At 41.8% G+C, this 27,857-nt stretch overlaps 1 protein-coding gene across 4 annotated transcripts in view; it reads right to left on the reverse strand.

Moving 5' to 3' along the window:
* LOC132824724 (tubby-related protein 3-like) overlaps nucleotides 1-27,857 on the reverse strand; it is a 137,629-nt gene that overhangs the window by 21,734 nt on the left and 88,038 nt on the right. For 3 of the 4 annotated variants that reach the window (XM_060839397.1, XM_060839396.1, XM_060839399.1), the window contains exons 4-6: nucleotides 19,944-20,072; nucleotides 8,854-9,018; nucleotides 8,146-8,261 (exon numbers count right to left, since the gene is read on the reverse strand). In XM_060839397.1, coding sequence (XP_060695380.1) covers nucleotides 8,146-8,261; nucleotides 8,854-9,018; nucleotides 19,944-20,072 — 410 coding nt within the window. The remainder of the gene's footprint in view (nucleotides 1-8,145; nucleotides 8,262-8,853; nucleotides 9,019-19,943; nucleotides 20,073-27,857) is intronic. The other variant, XM_060839398.1, reaches the window with a different exon arrangement.

Consider the following 27,857-nt stretch of genomic DNA (forward strand, 5'->3'; position numbering starts at 1 on the left):
TAGAGTCCGTTATTAAGAATGGGGTTGTGGAATACTTAGAAGCGCATGGTAAAATAGTGTGTGAGTGAGCACAGCTTTGTCGAGTTGAGTCATGCCTGACAAAGCTGCTAGAAATCTTTTAGGAGGCATTGAGCAAATAAAATCCACACGTTTCTAAAAATTTCAAGACTTCTCACTTCGTTTTAAGAACAGGGAATTCTCTTCGAGACTCTGCTTTTGATGTCATTGGCGACACTTGTCTTACAATTTTTCCTAAGTAAATTACCCTTGCTTTCACAAGGTCAGTTTTTGGCTAAATTTATTATGAAGCCAGCCAACTGTAATTGCTTAAACTGATCTTGTAATTGTCCATATGCTCTTCCCATGTCTTACTACATAGCTCATCATCTGAATAAACAACCAGTTACGAATTTCAGTAACAACTTAACTGATAAGCTTCTGGAGCGCAGTTGAGGCATTCTTCATTCTAAATAGCATCACTCAACATTTAGCATAATAAAAGTGGATATTTCTTTAGCTTTTGAAGTTAATGGCACTTGTCACTACCCCTTCAAGAAATGAACATTACAAAGGAACGAGACACTGCCAACCCTATTAATGCAGTCTTCCGCCTGTGAATTTGGGTAAGAAGTAGAGTACCCATAGCCCAAGAGGATCACAGGTCCTCTCTCTCATTAGAGAGATAAAACTGGTGATAAGGTTAATTTGAGGATCACAATACTTAAGGCAAGGGGAGAAGTTGAGAAGGTGGATCTTCATGGTACCCTCAGCTGGTGCAGGAGTTGAATCTGCACTGTTGCCATCACTCAGCAACACAAACCAGCCATTCAGCCAACTGAGCTAACTGACATCCAGTTGATGTAAAAGATCGGTGAACTTTAACTGCTTTGACTGGGGTCTATCAAGCAGTTTTCATGCATGTATTGAATCTCTGTTTCAACCAGGGCTTGTTTTCCTGTGTTCAGCTGATAAAGATGCTGTTTCATTGCATCTGACTCCCTACGTCCACATCATGCTGAATTAATGCATTACATCCAGGTTATCACTACAGATTCCTGAAGAAGGACTGATGCCCGAAACGTCGATTCTCCTGTTCCTTGGACGCTGCCTGACCTGCTTGTGCTTTTCCAGCAACACATTTTCAGCTCTGATCTCCAGCATCTGCAGTCCTCACTTTCTTCTATCACTACAGATTACCTTCTGCTTTGCAAATAGTCTCACAGGATCCTCCCATTGGCCCTTTTTTAAACACAGCGTCTGTTATAGTATTTCTATGTTAGTCAAATGGTCGCAGGTTTAATTTGAGAACTGTCTACCCCTGCTTCTACTTCACTGTTATTGTTTGTCATCTTCCACTAATCTTATCAACTAATACACTTGTTCCTCCTTAGCTTCATCCCGACGATGATACCATTTCAACTTATTTATAATACATAACTGATTCTTCTTTCTTTGACCATGAGTATTTACCAGATAAATCATCCTACTAACCCTCCTAACTACTCTGCACGGCTCACTCACTTTCACTTTCAGAGATTCATCTTGGAAAGGCAACAATGCCAATATATCATTTTCCACTTGAAATTTCCAATTGCTGAATGTTTATCTGCCCAATTTTATTTTCAATTTCCTTTGTGAAACTTTCAAATGCTCTTGTATTACCTTATGTTCTCCTGTGAGTCTTTCTAGAAAGATGGACACATAACTCAACATTGAGATTCATTTTTTTGATTCGAGAAATTTTCCCTGACCAATTTTAATGTTTTCGATAGAGCTGCTATTTTCATGATCACAATTCAATTAAAATGAACTAAACCCCCCAATACAGTCATTTGGGGAACCTCCGGTAGGAAATAATAAGAAATCTTATTCATTGCCTAATCTTGTGGATAATCATGACAGAGTGCCTTAATCATAGTTGTGAGAATTTGATGGGTTCCCTCCAAAGCTCCCTGTATTTGTGGATAAGAGGAAGGTGATTTCAATTGTTTTATAACCAAATTGCTATGAGCCCCTGAAAAATTTCAGAAAAGGTTAGAACTGTGATCAGATTGTATCTCAGTTACTTGAATCTCAGTAAGTAAAGACGTGAATTAATGTTTCCACTACTATCCTAGCTGGAATTGTCCTTAAAAGGAATAGCTTCTGGGAATCAGGATGTCATATCCTTAATTGTCAGGATATATTGGTGTCATGCTTTTTTTTCACTAACAGTGCTATATACTCTATTAACACTCTGAATAGTTGTTCAAAGATTGGTATGGGTATTAAAGGTGCTGGTTTAATAATGTGTTGAGGTTTTCCCTGTCAGCTTTCCTATATGGCATGCTTTACAGAACTGCAATACATCCTTATCTTTACTCTCTGATCAACCTGATGGAATGGGTGGGACTCATTTTGTGAGAAATGTTTGCACAGGCTGCACATGTCTCCAATGGAGCTTAGAAGAATAAGATCAGATCTTAAGGGTCCCTCTTGTGGACAGGGAGACCTGGGATCTCTCCACCCTTCAGGCATTCTGCCTGTATTCCTGATGAAGGGCTTTTGCCCGAAACGTCGATTTTACTGCTCCTCGGATGCTGCCTGAACTGCTGAGCTTTTCCAGCACCACTAATCCAGACCTGGGATCAAGTCTCATTTACTCCAGAAGTACGTAATAAAATCTCTGAACTGGTTGATTAGAAAAACAGGTTTAATTGAAAAGAAAATTGAGATCTGTTCTTATTAAGAAATATAAGTTCATGAGACAAGAATGGATTTCCATTTAAGACAGTGATTAGAATTTTGTCATCCTCTCAAAGGTCCCAGAGTGGTGGAAATAGAGTCTCTGAATTTTTTGTCAGTTTTTTTTAAGGTAGATTCTTTTCTAACGTAAGAGATAAAAATTAGGATGAGATGTGAAGGCTCAGTTAGGGCGCTTGAGGGATACAAGGTAGCCAGGAAAGGCCTAAAGAGAGAGCTCAGAAGTGGCAGGAGGAGACATGAGGAGTTGTTGGTGTATAGGATCAGGGTAAACCCTAAGGCTTTCTATAGGTATTTAAGGAATAAAAGAATAACGACAGTAAGATTAGGGCCAATCAAGAATAGTAGTGGGAAGTTGTGTGTGGAGTCAGAGGAAATGGGGAAGCACTAAATGAATATTGTTCGACAGTATTCACTCCAGAAAACAACAATGTTGTCGAGGAGAATACTGAGATTTAGGCTACTAGACTAGGTGGGATTGAGGTTCACAAGGAAGAGATATTAGAAATCCTGCAGAGTGTGAAAATAGATAAGTCCCCTGGGCTGGATGTGATTTATCCTAGGATCCTCTGGGAAGCCAGGGAGGAGATTGCCGAGCCTTTGACATTGTCTACAGGGATACTGGAGATAGCGAATGTGGTTCCCCTGTTCAAGAAGGGGAGTAGAGACAATCCTGGTAATTATAGACCATCTGCCATGACCAGGGCCTCCAAACCCTCCGTTTCTTCCTCTCCGACATCCCCAACATTACCCTTCCACCGACACACTCATTCGTTTGGCCGAACTGGTCCTCACCCTTAACTATTTCTCCTTCGAATTCTCCCACTTCCTCCAGACCAAAGGGGTAGCCATGGGAACCCGTATGGGCCCCAGCTATGCCTGTCTCTTTGTTGGCTACATAGAACAGTCCATCTTCTGTAGTTACGCCGGCACCATTCCCCACCTCTTTCTCCGCTATATTGATGACTGCATTGGCGCCACCTCGTGCTTCAGTGAGGAGGTTGAGCAATTCATCAACTTCACCAACACATTCCACCCTGACCTTAAATTTACCTGGACCATCTCTGACACCTCCCTCCCCTTCCTGGACCTCTCCATCTCCATTAATGACGACCGGCTGGACACCGACATTTTTTACAAACCCACTGACTCTCACAGCTACCTGGATTATACCTCTTCCCACCCTACTTCCTGCAAAAATGTTATCCCATATTCCCAATTCCTCCACCTCCACTGTATCTGCTCTCAGGAGGACCAGTTCCACCACAGAACACACCAGAATGGCCTCCTCCTTTAGAGACCACAATTTCCCTTCCCATGTGGTTAAAGACACCCTCCAACGTTTCTCGTCCACATCCTGCACCTCCGCCCTCAGACCCCACCCCTCCAACCGTAACAAGGACAGAACGCCCCTGGTGCTCACCTTCCACCCTACCAACCTTCACATAAACCAAATCATCCGCCAACATTCCCGCCAGCTCCAAACGGATGCCATCACCAGGGATATATTTACCTCCCCACCCCTTTCCGCCTTCCGCAAAGACCGTTCCCTCCGTGACTACCTGGTCAGGTCCAGGCTCCCCTACAACCCACCCTCCCATCCTGGCACCTTCCCCTGCCACCACAGGAATTGCAAACCCTGCGCCCACACGTCCTCCCTCACCTCTATCCAAGGCCCTAAAAGAGCCTTCCACATCCAAAGTTTTACCTGCACATCCACCAATATCATTTATTGTATCCGTTGCTCCTGATGCGGTCTCCTCTACATTGGGGAGACTGGACGCCTCCTAGGAGAGCGCTTTAGGGAACATCTTTGGGACACCCGCACCAATCAACCACACCGCCCTGTAGCCCAACTTTTCAACTCCCCCTCCCACTCTGCTGAGGACATGGTGGTCCTGGACCTCCTGCACCGCTGCTCCCTCACTACCCGATGCCTGGAGGAAGAACGCCTCATCTTCCGCCTCGGAACACTTCAACCCCAGGGCATCAATGTGGACTTCAAATGTTTCATCATTTCCCCTTCGCCCACCTCACCCCAGTTCCAAACTGTCCCCATGACTTGTCCTACCTGCCTATCTTCTTTTCCACGTATCTACTCCATCCTCCTCCCTGACCTATCACCTTCATCCCCTCCCCTACTCATCTATTGTACTCTATGCTACTTTCTCTCCTCCCCCACCCTCTTCTCATTTATCTCTCCACCCTTCAGGCACTCTGCCTGTATTCCTGATGAAGGGCTTTTGCCCGAAACATCGATTTTACTGCTCCTCGGATGCTGCCTGAACTGCTGTGTTTTTCTAGCACCACTAATCCAGAGTCTGGTTTCCAGCATCTGCAGTCATTGTTTTTACCTTATAGACCAATGAGCCTTACTTCAGTTGTTGGTAAAGTGTTGGAAAAGGTTATAAGAGATAGGATTTTTAATCATCTAGAAAAGAATAATTTGATTAGGGATAGTCAGCACGGTTTTATGAAGGGTAGGTCGTGCCTCACAAACCTTACTGAGTTCTTTGAGAAGGTGACCAAACAGGTAGATGAGAGTAAACTGGTTGATGTGGTGTATATAGATTTCAGTTAGGTGTTCGATAAGGTTCCCCACAGTAGGCTATTGTACAAAATGCGGAGGAATGGGATTGTGGGAGATATAGCAGTTTGGATCAATAATTGACTTGTTGAAAGAAGACAGAGAGTGGTGGTTGATGGGAAATGTTCATCCTGCAGTCCAGTTACTAGTGGTGTACCACAAGGGTCAGTGTTGGGTCCACTGCTGTTCATCATTTTTATAAACGACCTGGATGAGGGTGTAGAAGGGTGGGTTAGCAAATTTGCAGATGACACGAAGGTCGGTGGAGTTATGGATAATGACGAAAGATGTTGTAGGTTACAGAGAGACATAGATAAGCTGCAGAGCTGGGCTGAGAGACAAATGGAGTTTAATGTGGACAAGTGTGAGGTGATCCACTTTGGTCGGAGTAATCAGAGTGCAAAGTACTGGGCTAATGGTAAGATTCTTGGTAGTGTACATGAGCAGAGATATCTCGGTGTCCAGATACACAGATCTGAAAGTTGCCAGCCAGCTTGACAGGGTTGTTAAGAAGGCATACAGTGTTTTAGCTTTTATTAATAGTGGGATTGAGTTCCGGAACCATGAGGTTATGCTGCAGCTGTACAAAACTCTGGTGCAGCCGCATTTGGAGTATTGTGTACAATTCTGGTCACTGCATTATAAGGAGGATGTGGAAGCTTTGGAAAGGGTGCAGAGGAGATTTACTAGGTTGTTGCCTGGTATGGAGTGAAGTTCTTACGAGGAAAGGCTGAGGGACTGGAGGCTGTTTTCGTTGGAGGGAAGAAGGTTGAGAGGTGACTTAATAGAGACATATAAAATAATCAGAAGGTTAGATAGGGTGGACAGGGAGAGCCTTTTTCCGAGTATGGTGATGGCGAGCACAAGGGGGTGTAGCTTTAAACTGAGGGCTGATAGATATAGGACAGATGTCAGAGGTAGTTTCTTTACTCAGAGAATAGTAAGGGTATGGAATGCTTTGCCTGCAATGGTAGTAGATTTGCCAACTTTAAGTGCATTTAAGTCGCCATTGGACAAGCATATAGACGTACATGGAATAGTGTAGGTTAGATTGGCTTCATATTGTTATGACAGGTCGGCGCAACATCAAGGGCCGAAGGGCCAGTACTGTGCTGTAATTTTCAATGTTCTATTATTAAGATTAGGTTGAAATGTCAAGTTGAGGCCATAATTAGTTCGACTCATTTGTTTGATCATGCACAGAAGATCAAGAAATTGCTAAACTAATCCCCATCATCAAGGAAATTACTGAGAGAATGTTATAAACTTCGCCAGGGAATGGGGTAAATTAAATATTTCTACAATAAGAGAATGAAGGAATGAAAGTTAGAAACCAAGTTAACAATTACAAATTCACTAAGCAAGAGTCTTAGCAGTAGTTATGGGTGTTCCAGTTCAGAAAATATTTTATGCAAAAGAGATTGTGCTACAGGGAGTCCATATTTTAAGGGTTTTTTTTGTCTTACAGTGATTTCTTTTAGTGTCCTCTCTCTTCATTAAAGTTCCATACCCTGTTTTAACATCCCTTACTTCCTGTTTGTGTTTCACATCATCATGAAGACCCTCTGGTTTGGCGTTGTTGTGTCCGCACAGTACATCAAAGTTCATTATTTTATTAAAGGTTCTGCTGAAGTACAGAAGTAAATTTCATTTTTGATCTTGCTTTAAAACATTTGTGTCTTTTTGCACCTGTACTAGGAAAGGAACTGCTTTGGACTTGTTCTTATTAAAGAATTCTCTAGGAGAAAGTGAGAACTGCAGATCCTGGAGATCAGAGCTGAAAAATGCGTTGCTGGACAAACGCAGCAGGTCAGGCGGCATCCAGGGAGCAGGAGAATCGACACTTCGGGCATAAGATTCCTTCTTGATGAAGGGCTTATGCCCGAAACGTCGATTCTCCTGCTCCTTGGATGCTGCCTGACCTGCTGCGCTTTTCCAGCAACACATTTTTCAGCTCTGATCTCCAGCATCTGCAGTCCTCACTTCCTCCTTAAAGAATTCTCAGTTGTATTATATCCTGTAGCACTTTATCTGTACAATCGTTGTACAGAATAAGTTCCACATGTACCATTCTGTAAATTTCTTTAAGAACTTCTTTGCAAGCAAGAAGCCTTCTTTGTTTATTAAAGCTTTCCTTATTTTGTTTTGCAAGTTACTTCAGTTAGGAACACAAAATGCTGCATGAGTATGGCATTACATATTAACTTTTACATTGGCTTTTCCAGGCACAAATTATCCTTAGGAAACTCTCTGATTTCAACATTGGTTCCTTGGGGAAACCACGTCTCACTTAAAGTTGTTTCAGTTAAAGTCAAGACTTTCAGGAATTGTTTTCAGTCATAGAATCACAGACATGTACAGCACAGAGACAGAGCCTTCGATCCAACTTGCTCAGATATCCTAAATTAATCTAGTCCAATTTGCCAGCACTAGGCCCATATCCCTCTAACCCCTTCCTATTCATACACCGATCCAGATGCCTTTGAAATGTTGCAATTGTACCAGTCTCCAACACTTCCTCTGGCAGCTCATTCCATACACGAACCACCCTTTGCGTGAAAAAGTTGCACCTTAGGTCCCTTTTAAATCTTTCCCCATTCACCCTAAGTACGCACTCTCTAGTTCTGAACTCCCCCAACCCAGGGAAGAGACTTGGTCTGTTTACCGTATCCATGCCCCTCATGATTTTATAATCCTCTATACAGGCACTCCTCAGCCTCCGACCATATCACTTAATTGTTTTACCACTTACCTTCTCTTAAGTGACACCAATATTTTTTTAAATGCTAATCTATTAAGCACAGTAAATTTCTTACCTTGTTTGATTGCTTGCTTACAGCAGATGAAGGCCTTACATTTTCATAAGTCTGACAGCTTGAAATATTGTCATTCTCTTCATTAGCTTGTTCAAAGTTCATGCTTCCAGAGATTCCTATATGTATAAAAAGTTTATTTACCCTTACCACATTAAGGTTGAAAAACAATATTATTCTGTAAATTGTGATTCTTATACAGAAAAAGTATCAACAGGGCGGCATGGTGGCTCAGTGGTTAGCACTGCTGCCTCACAGCGGCAGGGACCCGGGTTCAATTCCAGCCTGTGTGGAGTTTGCACATTCTCCCCGTGTCTGCATGGGTTTCCTCCAGGTGCTCTGGTTTCTTCCCACAGTCCAAAGGTGTGCTGGTTAGGTGAATTGGCCTTGCTAGACTACCCATAGTGTTCAAGGATGTGTAGGTTAGGTGACTTGGTCGAGGTAAATGTAAATGTCAAGGACAGTGGGTCACTCTAGAGGGTTGGTATGGACTTGTTGGACCGAAGGGCCTGTTTCCATACTGTAGGGAATTAAATTCTAATAATGTGATTCCAAAAACTTGGAATATGGCTTCCGACATGTGAAAAACTCAATACATAAATAGAAAAATCATCAAAACCATTTACGATTTACAGGTTCACAAATTACATAGATTGACTCCAGTTAAAGGAAACTGGAACTTACAAGATTTTGGAGAACTATCCCACCTACCTCTTTGTTCCATTACTTCTTGGATGTCTGGTTTTGATGCAGAATCGAGGACTGCTTCAACTTCATCACTGGGGGCTGTCATGGACTGCCCAACTGAAAGGATTTGGATTTTGGTGTTAACTTCCTGTACCTCATTACTTATGATGGCTCCCGGGCCATCAATACCTGCAGATAGGAAAGCAATTTTTTTGTTAATGCTGGTTTCATGAATGATTATACTGAAATTAACTTTTGAGCAATGCCCACAATTAATAACAAATAAAATGAGCTGCTTTACTACTTACACATAGATCTTTTGCACTTAAGCTGGTTTAACTCCCTCTCGCCTACTAATCCCACTGAAAAAAATCCCACATCGTTGAAATCTGCTTTTCCATCTCAGAGGAAGAGGAGAGAGACTAGGCACTGCAAGAACCTCAGGGCAGCCAACCACCAGTTCTCCCAAGATTATATACACTCAAGAATTGTATTTACACAAGCTGCACTTCAATTTGACCTACAGTTTCTGCTCTTTCAGTGATGACAAACCTCAAAACTGCCTTCAACTTTTATGAAGTGGAGGTGTTGGTGTTGAACTTTTGAAGTTGACCTAATGAAGGAGCAGCACTCTAAAAACCTGTGAGTTCAGATAAGCCTGTTGAACTATAACTTGGCATCTTGTGACTTCTGACTGTGTTCAACTTTTATGTATCAGTCACGTCAGGTTTCGACAGTGCTCATCAAAAACATTAGCGCATCAGCTAGGCACTAATGCACAGTTTTTTTTTAAAAACTTTAGCTTTTCATGTGACATGGACATTGCTGACCTGACCAGCTTTTGTTACCCATTGCAAACGGCCCTTGAATGAAATGAATTGCTAGGCCATTTCGGAGGGCAGTGAAGAGTCAATGACATTACTGCGGATCTGGAGTCACAAGTAGGCAAACCAAGTAAGGATAACAGATTCTTCCCCAATAAGGACATGAATGAACCAGATGGGTTTTTATGACAATTGATAACAGATGTCTTAGTCACCATTACTGAGACCAACTTTATAATTTAAACTTATTAATAGAATTCAAGTTCCACCAGCTGCCTTAATCTGTTAAAGAACTATTGTCGATTGGAATAGATTCCACTCACTAATCAGCTTGTTTATTACATTATCTGCAAGTTGCCACAATGCCAATATTGCTCACTTGGTTATGGACTCATTAAATCTTTTCCCAAATCTGATGAAATGTCATCCACCTGTGGGGGTTGCTGCGTCATCTGTTGCCTTTACTTTAGATTTATAGGTATCTACAAAATGTATTCATTTTTGTTTAATTCACTGCCATTTCTCTTTCTGCAATGCCCACTTTGAAGAAATTCTGCTGCTCTCTTCACTTGATGTTTTGCCTTTTCTATTGTTCACCTTCAGTGCTATTCTTTCCCTTTCGTGCATTTAGTTAAAAATCTAGCAAAATTCACTTCCACAGCCACAACTCTCCTCAGTGGGACTGGCTGTTCTTTTCAGTCTGGCAGGTAGACATACCGTTGTTCTGCTATTTTTACATTCCCATCAATTAATCTGAACTATCAACATACATTCTTCCCCAACACTCCACATAACTTTCCACTCCACACTTCACATCAGCTCTGATGAAGAGTCATCACTCAGAGAAAGATTAGGTCAACAGTGTCTGTGTTCAGTGTAGTTTAAAAGAGATATCTAACTCTTCCTTGTTGAATGACAGAATGTGCTTGATAGTGGGGAATGGGCACGTTTATCTAAATCCTATCTTTTATCTGAGTCTAAGAGTTGGCACTGGAAGGATAAGCCAGTGATCTCCAACTTGCTTTTGCCATTTGTTTTCTGATCATAGGTTACCGTAATAGTTCTTCCCTTACCCTTCACACCTTGTCTGGTTTCCTTCTGTTTCTTGTATTATTATAGTGGTATTTGACAGTAGAAGAAAGCTGGGTCTAATGATCTAACTGGTTCACAGTGGTGGGGTATCAACAATAATTAATGGAGTGTGATATAATGCTAAAGGGATTAAACAGTTTGGAACGAAAGCATGAACAGGGCAATAAATTGGATGATCAGCCATAATTATTTTGAATAGCAGAGCAGATTCAAAGGCTGAAAGGCCTACTTTTGCTCTTATTTTTTACATTTCTGTGAAAGTGCATCAACTGGAATCATTAATGCTATAATTCATCTCCCATAGATGTTACCTGATATCTGAGATTTTTCAGAATTTTGTGGTTTTTATTTCTGTGTTAATGACTAAATAGCCCTCTGGAACTGCATAGAAGCAGAAATGTAAGTCATCCCTGCAGTGCCATTCAATCTGAAAGATTTGAGAATATCCAGTACATCCTAACTGACTCCTACAGTGGTATCATCTTGGGTATGGTTTCCAAAACTGCAAAGTGAAAATCCATACAAAGTCCAATGGTTTGGTCCTAAGGCACCATGCATAAAGTTTGTTGCTGCTATTGCTTGTAAAATCATAGAGGCTGAAAGCATCTGAGGTACTAGGAATTAATATTTATTAAGTTTCATTCAGGTACCTTCTTCATTATTTAGTGCACATGATATTAGAAAAATCAAGAATGTTGCAGTAAATCGCATATTTCATAGATTTAAGACAATTTGAACAAAAAAGACATGACAGAGTATAACATGACCAGACAAAAACTCAGACAGGAGATATTAAAGATGTAATTTATCATCTGATTTATTTCATTCCTTGATTGGTGCTTCTACCATTCTGTTTCTAACTGCAAACATCAGCTCCCTACACTGAGCGTTTCAATCTATTCACGCATTAACCTACGTATATTTGACTTGCCCCCTTCCTTCATAGGAGATCAAATGCAATGCTTTACTTTTCCACACAGCATTTTGCATCCTCACCTACAAACTGTCTCTATTAACTTCTAACCTTATCTTGGTTTCCACTATTTCTTTGACAGAAAGTACTAGTGTAGGATGAGGGCTGACTTCTCTTGGAGTGTAAGGTGAGAATTGGGTGGGGGTGGGGTGGTTTTGGTATTGCTGTTCAGGTAAACACGCTCAGTTGGAATAACATGAAGACCCGGGTTCAATTCCCGACTCAGGCGACTGACTGTGTGGAGTTTGCACGTTCTCCCCGTGTCTGCGTGGGTTTCCTCCGGGTGCTCCGGTTTCCTCCCACAGTCCAAAGATGTGCGGGTCAGGTGAATTGGCCATGCTAAATTGCCCGTAGTGTTAGGTAAGGGGTAATGTAGGGGTATGGGTGGGTTTCGCTTCGGCGGGTCGGTGTGGACTTGTTGGGCCGAAGGGCCTGTTTCCACACTGTAAGTCTAATCTAAAAAAAAACATGTTAGTAGGCCTTTCTAATAAGCAGCGTTGAAAAGTCTAAGAAAGATTCAGTCTACTCCATTTCAACACTGTGATCTTTCCATTTCAAACTCACTCACCCATCTTCAGCTACCTTGCATGCTCCAAGTCTCAAATTATCACGCTAACATCACATATATCCATTTTCTGTTTTCTCTTCAAGCAAACTGAAACTTATTCTAAGTCTTCTCAAAGTTCTATGTTGTTTCACTTCACCATACTCGTCTTTTAAATGCTATATTATGATAACTTGCAATTTTGTCAAAGTTTTTGCACATAACTTTCCCTGCTTTGTCTACAGACACTGCTGAGATATTAAAGTAGAATGTTTGTATTTTCTGGAACCACGTTTCTGCAACAGATATATCAGGAGCTACATTTGAATAGTGTAAAGTTCATAGCAGCATAGGAAATAAGTGTAAGATTAGTAGGTCACTCAATACGCAACCTGTTCTGTGATTCAAACAGCTCTTGGGTGATAACCTACCTCAACACCATTTTGCCCCAGTCTTCCAAAATCTTTCGAAGCTATTAGCACCCAGAGTTCTATCAATTTCTGTTTGGAACTAATTCAATAATTGAAATTCTAAAACCCTCTGGGACTGAGAATTCCAAGGATTCACCACTCTTTGACTGAAGACATTTCTCATCTCAGTTGTAAATGGCTTGCCCTTTATTTTAAGGCTGCACCTCCTGGTTTGAGACTCATCAGCCAGGGAAACATCTGATCAATATCTAATCTGTCATACCCAGCAAGAAATTTCAATTTAATCACATCTCATTGAGAATCTCTAGAGACACAAGCCTGGTTTCCTCAATCTCCCCTTACAGGCCATCCTGTCATCACAGGGGCAAGTCGAGTGAATCTCCACTGCATTCCCTCAATGGCAAATACATCACTCCTTAAAAAGGAAACAGTACCCAATACACCAGCTTCAATCTCACCAAACCTCAACACAATTCCTGCAAGACATTTTTACTCCTGTACTCAAATCCCTTCCAGATGAAGGCCACTACAATACCATGATGAATTCCTAGTTGTTGCAGCACTGAATGCCATAAAATACAGGAGCAGGATTAGGCCATTCAGCCCATCAAGACTGCTCCACCATTCAATCATGAACAGGACATCTATTACACTCTAAAAATAATGATTTATTTAAACAGAAGCCAAGTTTACACTTTAGTTAGCCACCCTCCATAAAATTCTCATCCCACTGATTACCATCTCCTCATATCTATGCAACCAATTGAGACCCAATTAACTCTTAAGTAATATGCCCATCATCTGTTCCCTTATTCTCTTAGATTTCAGCATTCTTTCAACCTATACACATGATAACAACACCGAGAACCCTTTGGACATCAATCCTTCCCTACCTCTCACCATTTAAGAAATGCTATGCTTTTCCTTTTTTCTATCAAAAGTAAATAACGTCATATTTATTCAAATTCCATCTTCCATGTTCTTGTTCACAATAATCAGGAACTATTAACTACATGGGCTTAAAACTAACATGGCTCAGCTTTATCCCTTCTGATGTTTCTGTCTAATTTGCTACTGTCTTGCAAGTTTTTTTTTAGAATGAATGGATGTAAATATTTTTCTTTCTACCCCCTTCTGCTTCTAACATAAAAGAGAAAATTTGAAACTGTCTCTTAACATGACTGGAGTATAAAAAAGGTGACCCATCCTCAGAATATTTACAATAAAATATAACAAGCAGTCAACAACAATAAGGATATTTTTAAAAAACACCTAGCAGTGTAAGGGAGGTGAAGGAAGAAACATACATGCCTTAAATTGTAAGGGTTTAAGACAGAATAATCAGAGGATTTCAACTACCTTCAAAATCAAGCAGCCAGAAAAGGGAGGTAAACAGGATAAGAAAATGGAGTTCCTACAATGTTTGCAGGACTCTTCTTTAACCCAGTATGTAAGAAGACCAATGAGGAAGGGTTTGCCACGCATCTAGTAAATGGAAATGAATCAAAACTGATAAGTAAAAGTAGAAGAAAAATTTATGGGAACATATCTGTAATAAAGATCATAATATTCCTTAAGACATGATTTCTGAGAAAGGCATATGCCACTACAAACTATTTTGAATATTTGACAAATATCTCGACAAATCAACAATCAACCTAGTGTTCAGACCTGTTTCTGTTACCACTTCCATGGACTACTTTTAAAATCTGGACTGTGTAACAGCAACAAGTGCACTAGAGCAATTTGACTAACAATGCCTCCCTCACATTGTCTGGATTCAACAGTAGAGTCATTAAAGCAACTGCTATTGGCCTTTTTGAAGTAATTCCACAGCATTTGGAAAAAGCTCCTATGAAATCAACTTTGATTGACTGGATAGCGTGTCTGGATGGTTAAAAACTGCCTCCCCATTAGTTTCTGCTCTCTCAATTCTCAAATAGGCAACCTACTGTGGAAAATAAAGACAGGCTGAAGCTCTCCTTGAAGAGTGGTTGCATTGACATTCTTGACTGTCAGTAAAAGAAAGAAAATCCTGCACTTCAGATTCCACTATCTCTTGGTAGAGATCCTTCCTGGATTTCAATAGACAATAGGTGCAGGAGTAGACCATTTTGCCCTTCGAGCCAGCACCACCATTCATGATCATGGCTGATCATCCTCAATCAGTATCCTGTTCCTGCCTTATCCCCATAATCCTGATTCCACTATCCTTAAGAGCTCTACCCAACTCTTTCTGACCAGGTGAGGAGGAATCACATGAATTCCCTTTTTTAAACCCACTTTTTCGTCAATTGCAACAAATACCATTTTGTTCCGTTTTTAAGCCACTTGGCCATCACACTTCAATTAAACTCAGTCCATCAGATTAAAAGGAAGGAAAGTCAATTTCAAGTGTTCTCATGTGAAACAGAATAGAGTTGTTACCCAAAGAATCGACAAACACACACAAAAGCATCAGTCATGAGCTTTCAATAGGGACAAAGAGCGCGAGAACGTGAGAGCGACAACATGTGTGCGTGTGGAGCGTGCGTATGAGTGAATGAGAGAGCGAGCGAGAGAGAGTGTGAGTGAGAGCAAGAGAGTGAGTGAGTGAGTGACTTAAAGAGACACAGAATCAAGGGACCACAAATGACGATGAATCCTGACAAAAGATCAAGACCACAGAATGATTAGATTAGATTAGATTAGATTACTTACAGTTTTAGAAACAGGCCCTTCGGCCCAACAAGTCCACACTGACCCTCCGAAGAGCAACCCACCCAGACCCATCCCCTTACATTTACCCCTTCATCTAACACTATGGGCAATTTAGCATGGCCAATCCACCTAATCTGCACATCTTTGGACTGTGGGAGGAAACTGGAGCACCCAGAGGAAACCCACGCAGACACAGGGAAGATGTGCAAACTCCACACAGACAGTTACCCGAGGCAGGAATTGAAGCCGGGTCTTTGGCGCTGTGAGGCAGCAATGCTAACCACTGAGCCACCGTGCCGCCCTCATGGAAAAAAGCTGAACTTGATGGGTAGAGAACAGAACTTGGGAAAACAAATTGTGGCATTGGCAAACAATGAGATAGAACAGCAGCAGGAAATTTAATGTGCAACAAAATTCAGAAAGAAAAACATATTTTGCTAATAAACAAGAAAAAACTAAACAATAATGAGATACTAATATAATCCTGGATAAGACCATCAAATTATAATCTGATTAAGGACCTGTACTCATTTTGCTAAAAATAAAACTTGACAGAAAGTGAGATCCAACAGTCCTGGTAAAAGAATAAAGCTATAAGATTCCACTATTTGAACAAACAACAATTTATTATAAGAATCAAAATAGTAATGCAATCTGCCATAGTCCCAGAATGAATGTGGTAAACATGGGTAATATTAGGATGAAATGTCCTATAGTGCACATAAACATAGCTAAGACAAGTAAGACAGGTCTCAGAAACTCCTCCCTAACATTAATGACATGGTGGGTCATTAAATTTCACAAGGAATTACAACCCTTCACTTTTGTAGATCTAACCTTGAAACTCCCTCTAAGAACTGTTGCAACATAGATGGCCTCAACAACTGTTCATGTTCTGGTTGATCACCCTTCTTTCGTCAGTTCATGGTCTCCTGAATTCAAAGCACTGCACTTCAGTACTTATTCACCAGCACAACTCCAGCTTTTTTCTCCCCGACAGCTAACTTTACCAAGTTAGAGCTTTAATGTGGTTTTCGCTAAGCTTCCAGCTTGCTCAGATGCAACATTCCAAATTGCAGATTTTAGTCCCCACTCCGTATTGACCTATTGGTGGCTCTTGTGAGCCACAATAACTTCTAGCACATTTTCTAAGATATGACTGCAATACATACTTGCCTAACAATCCTTACATTTTCACTGGCTTTTTCTGGAGCAGAGAAAGGCTGTACAGAGACTCTGGTGAGGGTGCAAAAGAGATGATACCAGAGCTACAAAGTTATATCTCTCGGGAGAATGTGGCTAGGTTATAACCTTCATTCTTCAAAAAGAATATTAGTGGTCTTTAAAATAATGAAAGATCTCGATAGGATAGGTACTTTTAGGGAACTTTTAGGAAGGGTAGTAGCCTTCAAAATAAGGTAGACAGACATCAAATAAGTAATTCGGAAGAAACTTTCTTGCCCAAAGCATGGTGAAAATTGGCTATGTGGGAGGAGTTGAGGTGAACAGGATAAAAGCATTTATAGTGAAGCTAGATAATCGTACAAGGGAGAAGTGTTAGAGGGTAATGTTGAAATCTTAACTGAGGAAGTTTGAGAGATGGATTGAGTGGAGCGTAAATAACAGAATGAATTGTCTGATTTTGTACTCCAAATGCTTCAGCATTTCTTAATCAATTAACAACCTCATCTAAGTACCAAACTCAATAAAGTAATCTGTTCGCACTTGAAAGCAGTACTTCAATCAATACAGCTGTAAAATCACTATTAGTTGAGTTCCATTTCCTACTACAATTTGTCTTTGGACTTCTATTCTTCCATTAAGCTCAACACATGATCAAAGTGAAAGTGCAGCACCACATCCTGCCATGTGCACCTCAGAGACTAAGTCTAATATTAATTCTAATAATTTCTGCAATGCAGCTTGCAAGCTCTCTTGTTCGAAAGGACTGACTAAGTGAAATAACAGTTCGTATTTTTCTACCAGGATAGAGAGAAATGGGAAAGATTGGTGTTTTGGATGAGGTAATTCCTTAAAAAAAAACCATGCTGGTGATGTCAACATGCACCTTTCATCACTGCGATCACTAGGATGCTACAGTTCTGGCCATTACCTGAATATTTTGTTCTTTAACTTGCATTTCTCAAAGGCAATTAGGGCTGAACGATAGTTACTGACTTTTCCAGCAATATGAACATCCTATGATTGAATACATTTAAAAATTCCTGAATCACCTAACACTTACTTCAGCTATACACATTTTCTAATATATGATTAATATTTTTAATATCTGTCACCATATCAGTTTTTTGAGATGTGGCACTTTCAGGATGGTGGGATCTGATAATGTGAGGATGGGGGAGCATCTGCTGAAGGAGTGAGGGGACATGTCAGGTCCCAGCGGGATTTCAGATCCCACAGCAAATGTTGGATCTTTGGGAACAGGGATGTGGATCTTGGGAAATCAGTGTGTGGGAGTGTAGTTGGGGGTGTGTGAGCTAAGTTCTTTTTATATTCGCTCATGGGACATGGGTGTCGCTAGCTGGCCGGCCAGCATTTATTACCTATCCTCAGCTGCCCTTGAACTGAGTGGCTTGCTAAGTCATTTCAAAGTCAGTTAAGAGACAACCAGATTGCTGTGGAGTCATACATAGGTCAGACCAAATGAGGATAGCAGATTTTCTACCCTGCAGGACATGACTGAGTTTCTCCAACAATCAAAAATGGTTTTATGATAATCAGTGGATTCTTAATTACCAGATTTTGTTTTGGAATTCAAATTCCACCATCAGTGGGATTCAAACCTGAGTATCCAGAACATGAGTTGAGGTTCCAAATTAATAATCTAGTGATAACATTGTTGGGGTATTGTATCTTGAATAGGATCTATTTAATAGTTAGACTCAGGGTTTGGACTGTATATTTCATAGACAAAGTTTTCCTGAATACCTATTTTATTTAACTTCATCAGAACCATCCAAACCTCCATTTATCATGGATGCTTTCAGAGTGCCAAACAGAGGAATTGTCCAGAGGAAAATTCAATTACCCATGCAATTCCACTGGAGTCTGCTATGATGAGGATTCTGCAGCATCTCCATGCACAACTCTTATCTATACCAGCATAACAACTCTCTGGCTCACAGAAAATCTGTCCCAATGGGTCCTACTGTCCCAAAAATAACATTCTGCCATTAATATTAGAACACAATGCCGAACAAAATGAGTGCTTTCTTTATCCCTTTTTAAAAAGCCAATGAATCCAAAACATTCATATGAAAAGAAAATACTGTAATGCTGGAAATCTGAAATAAAAATGAAGTATTGGGAAAAATGTAGCAGGTCTGGTATCTTCTGTGGGCTCTTAATGTTTTGCATATAACATGACTCTTCTTCAAAACTCAAAGGAGCTACAGTCTGGATAAATAACATAAAATTTTCCACTTTTGTACTTTCCCCATTAAGGTTCAATATTGAGTTCCATAACAGTACATCCCTACCTCCCCCCCAGGCATGTCTTTCTCACTTTGCTCTCCAAAGCAGACCCAGATTCTCCTTTCTACAGTTAACATTTACACCTTATTTACATATCTATGTCTCCTTAATTATCACCATTATTAGCTGCCTTTGTCTTTTGCTCTGGGCACTCTCACAACCTGTTCCACTTGACTCTTCTCCCGCTTTGGCTAATGTGCAAAAAACACCACTTTAGAGTTCCAAAGCAGAGACTGGAATCAGAAACGTTAACTCAAAATCATTTCTCTCTTTACAGATGCTGCCAGACCTGCTGAATTTCCAGCACTTGGTTTTCAATCCATATTATTTTCCAGTTTTCAAAGTTTGTGAGAAGATTTGTAGCTCGGGTGCTCGTTGTTGTGGTTCTGTTCACCGAGCTGGGAGTTTTTGTTGCAAAAGTTTCGTCCCCTTTCTAGGTGACAAATTCCATGCAAGGACTGCACAAAACACTACATAGGACAAACAGGAAGACAGCTAACAACCCGCAGCCATGAACACCAACTAGCCACAAAACGACACGACCAGCTATCCTTAGTAGCCATACACTCAGATGACAAACAAAATGAATTCAATTGGGACAACACCACTATTATAGGGCAAGCCAAAGAGAACAGCCAGGGAATTCCTAGAGGCATGGCACTCATCCACAAATTCTATCAACAGACACATCGACCTAGAGCCTATATACCAGCCACTGCAGTGGACAGCAACTGACAACCGGAAGCGGCAGATTCAAACCACTATAAATGCCAGAGGAATCAGCACAGAAGCGCTTCACAGGAGGCTCCCAAGCACGGAGGATGTCACCTAGAAAGGGGACGAAACGTTTGCAACAAAAACTCCCAGCTCGGCGAACGGAACCACAACATTTTTCAGTCTTAATGAAGGATTTGCATAATGCTTGTCTAAGATAATAGAGCAGACTGCTTATATTTTTTGAAAGACATAACTACAAAGGTGTGTACGGAGCCAGATTTAACAGTTCAAACTTCAGGAGAATCAGAAACTACAAGCTCTATGTGCTTAAAGCTAACCTGGCTCTCCTTTGTCCCTTTCGATGTCTCTGTCCAATCTGTTACCTTCTCGCAAGTGTTTCAGCATGTCTGGTCGCAAAGATTTCTCAGGTGCTTGTGCCTCATCAGATTTCTTTCTATCTCCTTCTGCTAATATAAATTAACAAAGGATAGTGAATATTTGACAGCTTCTTTCACAACCTTGCTTTCCTTATATTTCATTAGTTTACGTCAGGCACATTGAAATACAGGTGGAAAAATGTTTCCACACCTACACAATTTTCTCAGCTTCCGGTTGTACAACTGCATCATAATTCAACTTTAGAAAATTTATTCTGTATACTATTTCTTGTAAAATCATAAATGTTGAAAATACCATGACCAAGGTTTCTAAATTTTATGGTTAGCTTCTACATCAAGATACACACACTGAAGCTACCTGTCACATTAGCCACTATTAATAGCAGAATGAGATGCATATTGCTTCATCAAATGCCAACTTTAACTAAAGGTGCTCAAACAACAAACAAAAAATTAGACTTGAACCCAGACATGACGGAACTTTCGAGGACTTGAGGATTGGGCCTCTGTCTGCAACATTCGCCTTCATATATATGGGCTGAGGGCTTTCCTTAAGCCCAGTTTGAGATTCAGCAGACAGAAGATATATGGTATGGCAGTAAGACTAGGATTTGAGAGGAATTCTGGTAACCTTTGTATGAGACTACTAGGCATTTAAGTAATCCATGTTAGTGAAGTGGAGTGAGGTAGTGCAGCAGAAACAAGAGGTGAGTGATTGGGTAATGCAGTGTAGGCATCTCAAAAACAAAACTGAAATAAGAGAATCTTCCTGGCTAGATATTTTAATATGATCAGCAGCAGGTATTTGACAAACCAATTCAGCATTTATGGCGGAATGAAAGGCTCACAGATGATCATAATTCAAGATTTTAAATGCTGTCTTTAGGTTGTATCTTTATGTTCTACTTGTATAATTACTGTATATAAATTTGATTACCTAATTCTGCAATTAAACTAAGCTCAGGAATGATGCTTGCAAAACATCCTCTCTTGGAGGGGCTAGGAAAGAAACACTAAAACAATTGATAATCTTGGATCATGCAAGTGCTAAGACAGAAAAGATTGGATTGCAGCTTTTGGCTTGTCAGGCATGCACCCACTAACAGGCAGTATGGACAGACTACTGCAAGAAGGACTGGCTCAGTAAAATATCACAAGAGGTTATACATGAGATTCACTACTACCAAGGACAGGATAAACTACAGTACAGACATGAATGAGATGATGAGTTGCCATTCATGGAATATTACAAGGTAGTAAACTACAGCATTGTAGAAATTATAAAATATAAATAATCTAAGCAGTCCAACAAGCTCATGTTAGTGTTTACGCTCGATGCAAGCAGCATCCTAATTCTATGTTCTTGATTTTATGATGTAGCGCTGTTCGTATTAGACTGGGGTGAACAAAGTCAGAAGTCACACAACACCAGGTTATACTCCATGTTTATTTGAAATCACAGAGCACTGTTCCTTTTTCAGGCAACCTATAAATTCTGCACCTGTGCACTTCCCTCCACTTCATCTGATGAAGGAACAGTGCTCCGAAAGTTTGTGATTTCAAATAAACATGGAGTATAACTTGGTGTCGTGTGACTTCTGACTGGATTTTATGGTCAGCACCAAAATGATGGCACTCACAACTGACCGCCACAAAGATTGAGCAGGCTGTCTAGCATGGATCTAACTGTTTTGTTCAGAGGTTTTCTTAAATTACAGTTGAAAATATTGATTGAAGTTAAATGCATATAGAATATGAAAAGCTTCTGTCTTTTCACTGCATGCTGCCCAATAATGGGCCTGTGGGATTTGATTACCATGGAGACTAAGGGCAGAGATCAATTGGCTGGATGGCTGGTCTCTGATGCAGCAGGATGACAATGGCATGGGTTCAAATCTCATATCAGCTGAGGTTACCTGATAAACACTCCTTTTCAAACTCTCCACTCGTCTGAGGCAAGGTGACCTTCATCCTGATGAAACAGCAGCCCTATGGTCATTTGGGATTACAGTGAGAGAGATATACTGCAAGGAAACAGACCCTTTGGTCCAACACTTCCATGCCGACCAGCTATCCCAATCCAATCTAGACACATCTGCTAGCACTCGGCCCATATCCCTCCAAACTCTTCCTATTCATATTATCTTTCAGATGCCTTTTAAATGTTGCAATTGTACTAGCCTCCACCACATCCTCTGGCAGCTCATTCCCGACATGTACCACCCTCTGTGTGAAACGGTTGGCCCTTAGGTCTCTTTTATATCTTCCCCCTCTCACCCTAAATCTATGCCCTCTAGTCCCGAGACTTTATCTATTTACCCTATCCATGCCCCTCATAATTTTGTAAACGTCTAGAAGGTCATCCTACAGCCTCCGATGCTCCAGAAAAAATAGCACCAGCCTGTTCAGCCTCTCCCTATAGCTCAAATCCTCCAATCCTGGCAACATCCTTGTAAATCTTTTCTGAACCATTTCAAGTTTCACAACATCTTTCCGATAGGATGGAGACCAGAATAGTATGCAATATTCCAAAAGTGGCCAAATCAATGTCCTGTACAGCTGCAACATGACCTCCCAGCTCCTGTGCTCAATACTCTGACCAATAAAGGAAAGCATACCAAACGCCTTCTTCACTATCCTGTCTACCTGCGACTCCACTTTCAGGGCAATGAACCTGCACTCCAAGGTCTCTTTGTTCAGCAACACTCCCTAGGGCCTTACCATTCAGTGTGTATAAATCCTGCTAAGATTTGCTTTCCCAAAATACAGCACCTCGCATTTATTCCATCTGCCACTTCTTAGCCCATTGGCCCATCTGGTCCAGATCCTGTTGCAATCTGAGGTAACCTTCTTCGCTGTCCACTACACCTCCAATTTTGGTCTCATCTGCAAACTTACTAACTATGCTGCTTATGCTCGCATCCAAATCATTTATATAAATTACAAAAAGTAGTGGATCCAGCACCGATCCTCGTGGCACTCCACTGGTGACAGGCCTACAGTCAGAAAAACAACCCTCTACCACCACCCTCTGTCTTCTATCTTTGATCCAGTTCTGTATCCAAATGGCTAATTCTCCCTGTATTCCATGAGATCTAACCAGTCTCCCATGGGGAACCTTGTCCAATGCCTTACTGAAGTCCTTATAGATCACGTGCTCACTCTGCCCTCATCAATTCTCTTTGTTACTTCTTCAAAAAACTCAATCAAGTTTGTGAGACATGATTTCCCAATCATAAAGCCATGTTGACTATCCCTAATCAGTCCTTGCCTTTCCAAATACATGTACATCCTGTCCCTCAGGATTCCTTCCAACAACTTGCCCATCACCAACATCAGGCTCATCAGTGTATAGTTCCCTGGCTTGTCCTTACCACCGAGGAGAAAGTGAGGACTGCAGATGCGGGAGATCAGAGCTGAAAATGTGTTGCTGGGAAAGCACAGCAGGTCAGGCAGCATTCAAGGAGCAGGAGATGCCTGACCTGCTGTGCTTGTCCTTACCACCCCTTTCTTAAACAATGCCACCACGTTGGTCAACTCCAGTCTTCCCACACCTCACTGCGACTATCGATGATACAAATCTCAGCAAGGAGCCCAACAATCACTTCCCTAGTTTCCCACAGAGTTCTAGGATACACCTGATCAAGTCCTGGGGATTTATCCACTTTTGTGTGTTTCAAGACCTCCAGCACTTCCTCTTTTTCTTTCAGGATGTCACCATCTATTTCCCTACATTCTATATCTTCCATGTCCTTTTCCACAGTAAGCACTGATGCAAAATATTTGTTTAGTACCTCCCCCATTTCCTGCGGTTCCACACAAAGGCCGCCTTGCTGTTCTTTGAGGTGTCAACAGTGTGGTGCTGGAAAAGCACAGCAGGTCAGGCAGCATTTGAGAAGCAGGAAAATCGACGTTTCGGGCAAAAGCCTTTCATCAGGAATGAGGCTGGGAGACTGGGGGGGTGGAAAGATAAATGGGAGGGGGAGGGGCTAGGGAAAGGTAGCTGTGAGCGCAATAGGTGGATGGAGGTGATGTAATGGGAATAAGTTGGAGGTGAGGGTGGAGTGTATAGCTAGGAAGGAAGATGGACAGGTCATGAGGGTGGTGCTGAGTTGAAAGGTTGGAATTAAGGATGATCAGCCATGATCATATTGAATGGTGGTGCAGGCTCGAAGGGCAGAATGGCATGCATCCTGCATCTATTGTCTATTGTCTAATTAGGATAAGGTGGGGGAGGGGAAATGAGGAAACTGATGAAATGCACATTATGCTATGGGGTTGGAGGGTCCTGAGGCAGAAGATGAGGTGTTCTTCCTTCAGACGTCAGGCGGTAAGGGAGTAGTGACGGAGGAGGCTCAGGACCTGCATGTCCGCGGTGGAGAGGGAGGGGGAATTGAAGAGTTCGCCACTGGGCAGTGGGGTTGGTTGGAGTGGGTGTCCTGTAGATGTTCCCTGAAGTGCTCTGCGAGTAGGCGCCCTGTCTCCCCAATGTAAAGGAGACCGCATCAGGAGCAACAGATATAGTAAATGGCGTGTGTGGAAGTGCAAGTGAAACTTTGATAGATGTGGAAGGCTCCTTTGGGGCTTTGGATTGAGGTGAGTGGGGAGGTGTAGGTGCAGGTTTTGTAATTCTTGCAGTGGCAGGGGAAGATGCCAGGAGGGGAGGGTGGGTTGTTGGGGTGTGTGGATCTGACAACGTCGCTGAGGGAATGGTCTTTACAGAAAGCGGATAGGGGTAGGGAGGGTGATGGGATCCTTTTGTAGGTGGCGGAAATGGTGGAGGATGATGCGATATATGCAGAGGTTGGTGGGGTGGAAGGTGAGGACCAGGGAGGTTCTGACCTTGTTGCAGTTGTAGGGGTGGGGTTCGAGGGCGGGGGTGAGGATAGTGGATAACATGGGCTGGAGGACATCATCAACCATGTGGAAGGGAAAGATACGGTCTTTAAAGGAAGAGGCTATCTCATGTATTCTGAGGTGGAACTGGTCGTCCTGGGAGCAGATGTGGTGGAGGTGGAGGAATTGGAAATACAGGATAGCATTTTTGCAGGAGGCAGGGTGGGAGGAGGTGTAATCCAGGTAGCTGTGGGAGTTGGTGGGTTTGTAGAAAATGTCAGTGTTGAGTCGGTCACAGTTGATGGAGGTGGAGGGGTCCAGGATGAGGAGGGAGGTGTCAAAGATAGTCCAGGTGAGTTTAAGGTCAGGGTGGAATGTGTTGGTGAAGTTGATGAACTTTCAACTTCCTCATGGGAGCACTAGGTGGCGCCAATGCAGTCATTAATGTCGCGGAGAAAAAGGTGGGGACTGGCGCTGGTGTAACGGCAGAAGATAGACTGCTCCACGTAGCCGACAGAGACAGGCATAGCTGGGACCCATGCGGGTGGCCCTGGCTAGCCCTTTCGGCTGGAGGAAGTGGGAGGATTCAAAGGCGCAACTGTGAAGGGTGAGGACCACTTTAGCCAAACGAATTAGTGTCAGTGGAAGGGTACTGGTGGGGATGTCAGGAGAGGAAGAATTGGGAGGGCTTAGAGACCTGGTCATGGCGGATGAAGGTCTATACTTTGAGGGGCCCTATTCTCTCCCTAGTTACCCTTTTCTCCTTTGTAAAAACTCTTTGGATTCTCCTTAACTGTATTTGTCAAAGCTATCTCATGTCCCTTTTTGCCCTCCTGATTTCCCTCTTAAGTATACTCTTCTAAGGATTCACTCGATCTATCCTGTCTATACCTAACATCTGCTTCCTTCTTTTTCTTTACCAAACCCTCAGTTTCTTTAGTCATCCAGCATTCCCTATACCTACCAGCCTTTCCTTTCACCCGAACAGGAATATACTGTCTCTGGATTCTCGCTATCTCATTTCTGAGAGCTTCCCATTTTCCAGCCGTCCCTTTACCTGCGAATCTCTGCCCCCAATCAGCTTTTGAAAGTTCTTACCTAATACCATCAAAATTAGCCTTCCTTCAGTTTAGAAACTTAACTTATAGATTTGGTCTATTCTTTTCCATCACTATTTTAAAGAGAGTTATGGGCGCTGGCCCCAAAGTGCTTCCCCACTGACACCTCAGTCACCTGCCCTGCCTTATTTCCCAAGAGTTGTTCAAGTTTTGCACCTTCTCTAGTAGGGACATCCACATTTTAATCAGAAAATTTTCTTGTACACACTTAACAAATTCCTCTCCATCTAAACCTTTAATACTATTGCAGTCCCAGTCAATGTTTGGAAAGTTAAAATCCCTTATCATAACCACCCTATTATTCCTACAGAAAACTGAAATCTCCTCGCAAATTTGTTTCTTAATTTCCCTCTGACTATTAGGGGGTCTATAATACAATCCCAATAAGGTATTCATCCCTTTCTTATTTTTCAGTTCCACCCAAATAACTTCCTTGGATGTACGTCCTGGAATATTCTCCCTCAGTACAGCTGTAATGCTCTCCCTCATCAAAAACGCCACTCCCCCTCCTCTCTTGCCTTCCTCTCTATCCTTCCTGTAGCATTTGTATCCTGGAACATTAAGCTGCCACTCTTGCCCATCCCTGAGCCACATCTCTGTAATTGCTATGATATCCCAGTCCCATGTTCCTAACCATGCCTTGAGTTCATCTGCCTTCCCTATTAGGCCTCTTACATTGAAATAAATGCAGTTTATCAAGTCCCACCTTGTTCTCTGCTTTGTCCCTGCCTGACCTGACTGTTTGACTCGCTTCCTTTCTCAACTGCACCTGTCTTAGATTGATCTTTTTCCTCACTATCTCCCTGGGTCCCACCCCCCAAACTTAATAGTTTAAATCCTCCCGAGCAACGTTAGCAAATTTCCCTGCCAGTATATTAGACTCTTCCAATTCAGGTGCAATTCGTCTTTATTGTACAAGTCACTTCTACCCCAAGAAAGATTCCAATGATCCAAAAATGTGAATCCTTCTCCCATACACCCACTCCTCAGCCATGCATTCACCTGCTCTATCTGCCTATTCCTACCCTCACTAGCTCGCAGCACTGGCAATAATCCAAATATTACTACTCTCAAGGATCTCTTTTTTTTTAAAATTCCTGCCTAACTCTCTATATTCTCCCTTCAGAATCTCATGCTTTTCCCTTCCTATGTCAATGGTTCCAATGTGTACAATGACTTCCTGCTGGTCCCTCTCCCCTTTGAGAACATTCTGCACCCTTTCTGAAGCATCCTTGATTCTGGCACCAGGAAGGCAACACGCCATTCTGATTTGTCACAGCTGGCCACAGAAACGTCTGACTGTGCCTCCAACCAAAGAGTCCCCTAAAACAATCAATCAATCTCTTGAAACTCTATTGCATTAGAGCCAGTCTCGATACCAGAAACTTGGCTGTTCGTGCTACATTCCCTTGAGAATCTATCACCCCCTACATTTTCCAAAACAGCATACTTGTTTAAAATGTGGATAGCCACAGAAGACAACTGCACTACCTGCCTACCACTCTTACCTTTCCTGGAGTAACTCATCTACGTGACTATATCTGCAATTTTTTTCCCTTCTTATAGCTGCCATCTATCACATCCCCTTGCTCTTGTAAATTCCTAATTGCCTGTAACTGTCTCTCCAACCAATTCATTTGATTTGATAGGATTCGCAACCAACAGCATTTATTGCAGATGTAATTCTCAGTAACATATAAACTCTCTCTGAACTCCCATATCCAACAAGAGGAGCATATCACTCTACTGAAGGCCATTTTTGCTTCTTTAAATCTACAGGCACAGAAAATGTCTTATTTCTCTACAAAACACTGCTCCAGGCTAACTTAAGTCTTATGGCTTATATTTTTAAGTTTAATCAGGAGACATATCTCAATAAATCATATGATCAAGAAAGAGC

This window comes from Hemiscyllium ocellatum, chromosome 19 (genome assembly GCF_020745735.1).
Source record: "Hemiscyllium ocellatum isolate sHemOce1 chromosome 19, sHemOce1.pat.X.cur, whole genome shotgun sequence".
Lineage (NCBI taxonomy): Eukaryota > Metazoa > Chordata > Chondrichthyes > Orectolobiformes > Hemiscylliidae > Hemiscyllium > Hemiscyllium ocellatum.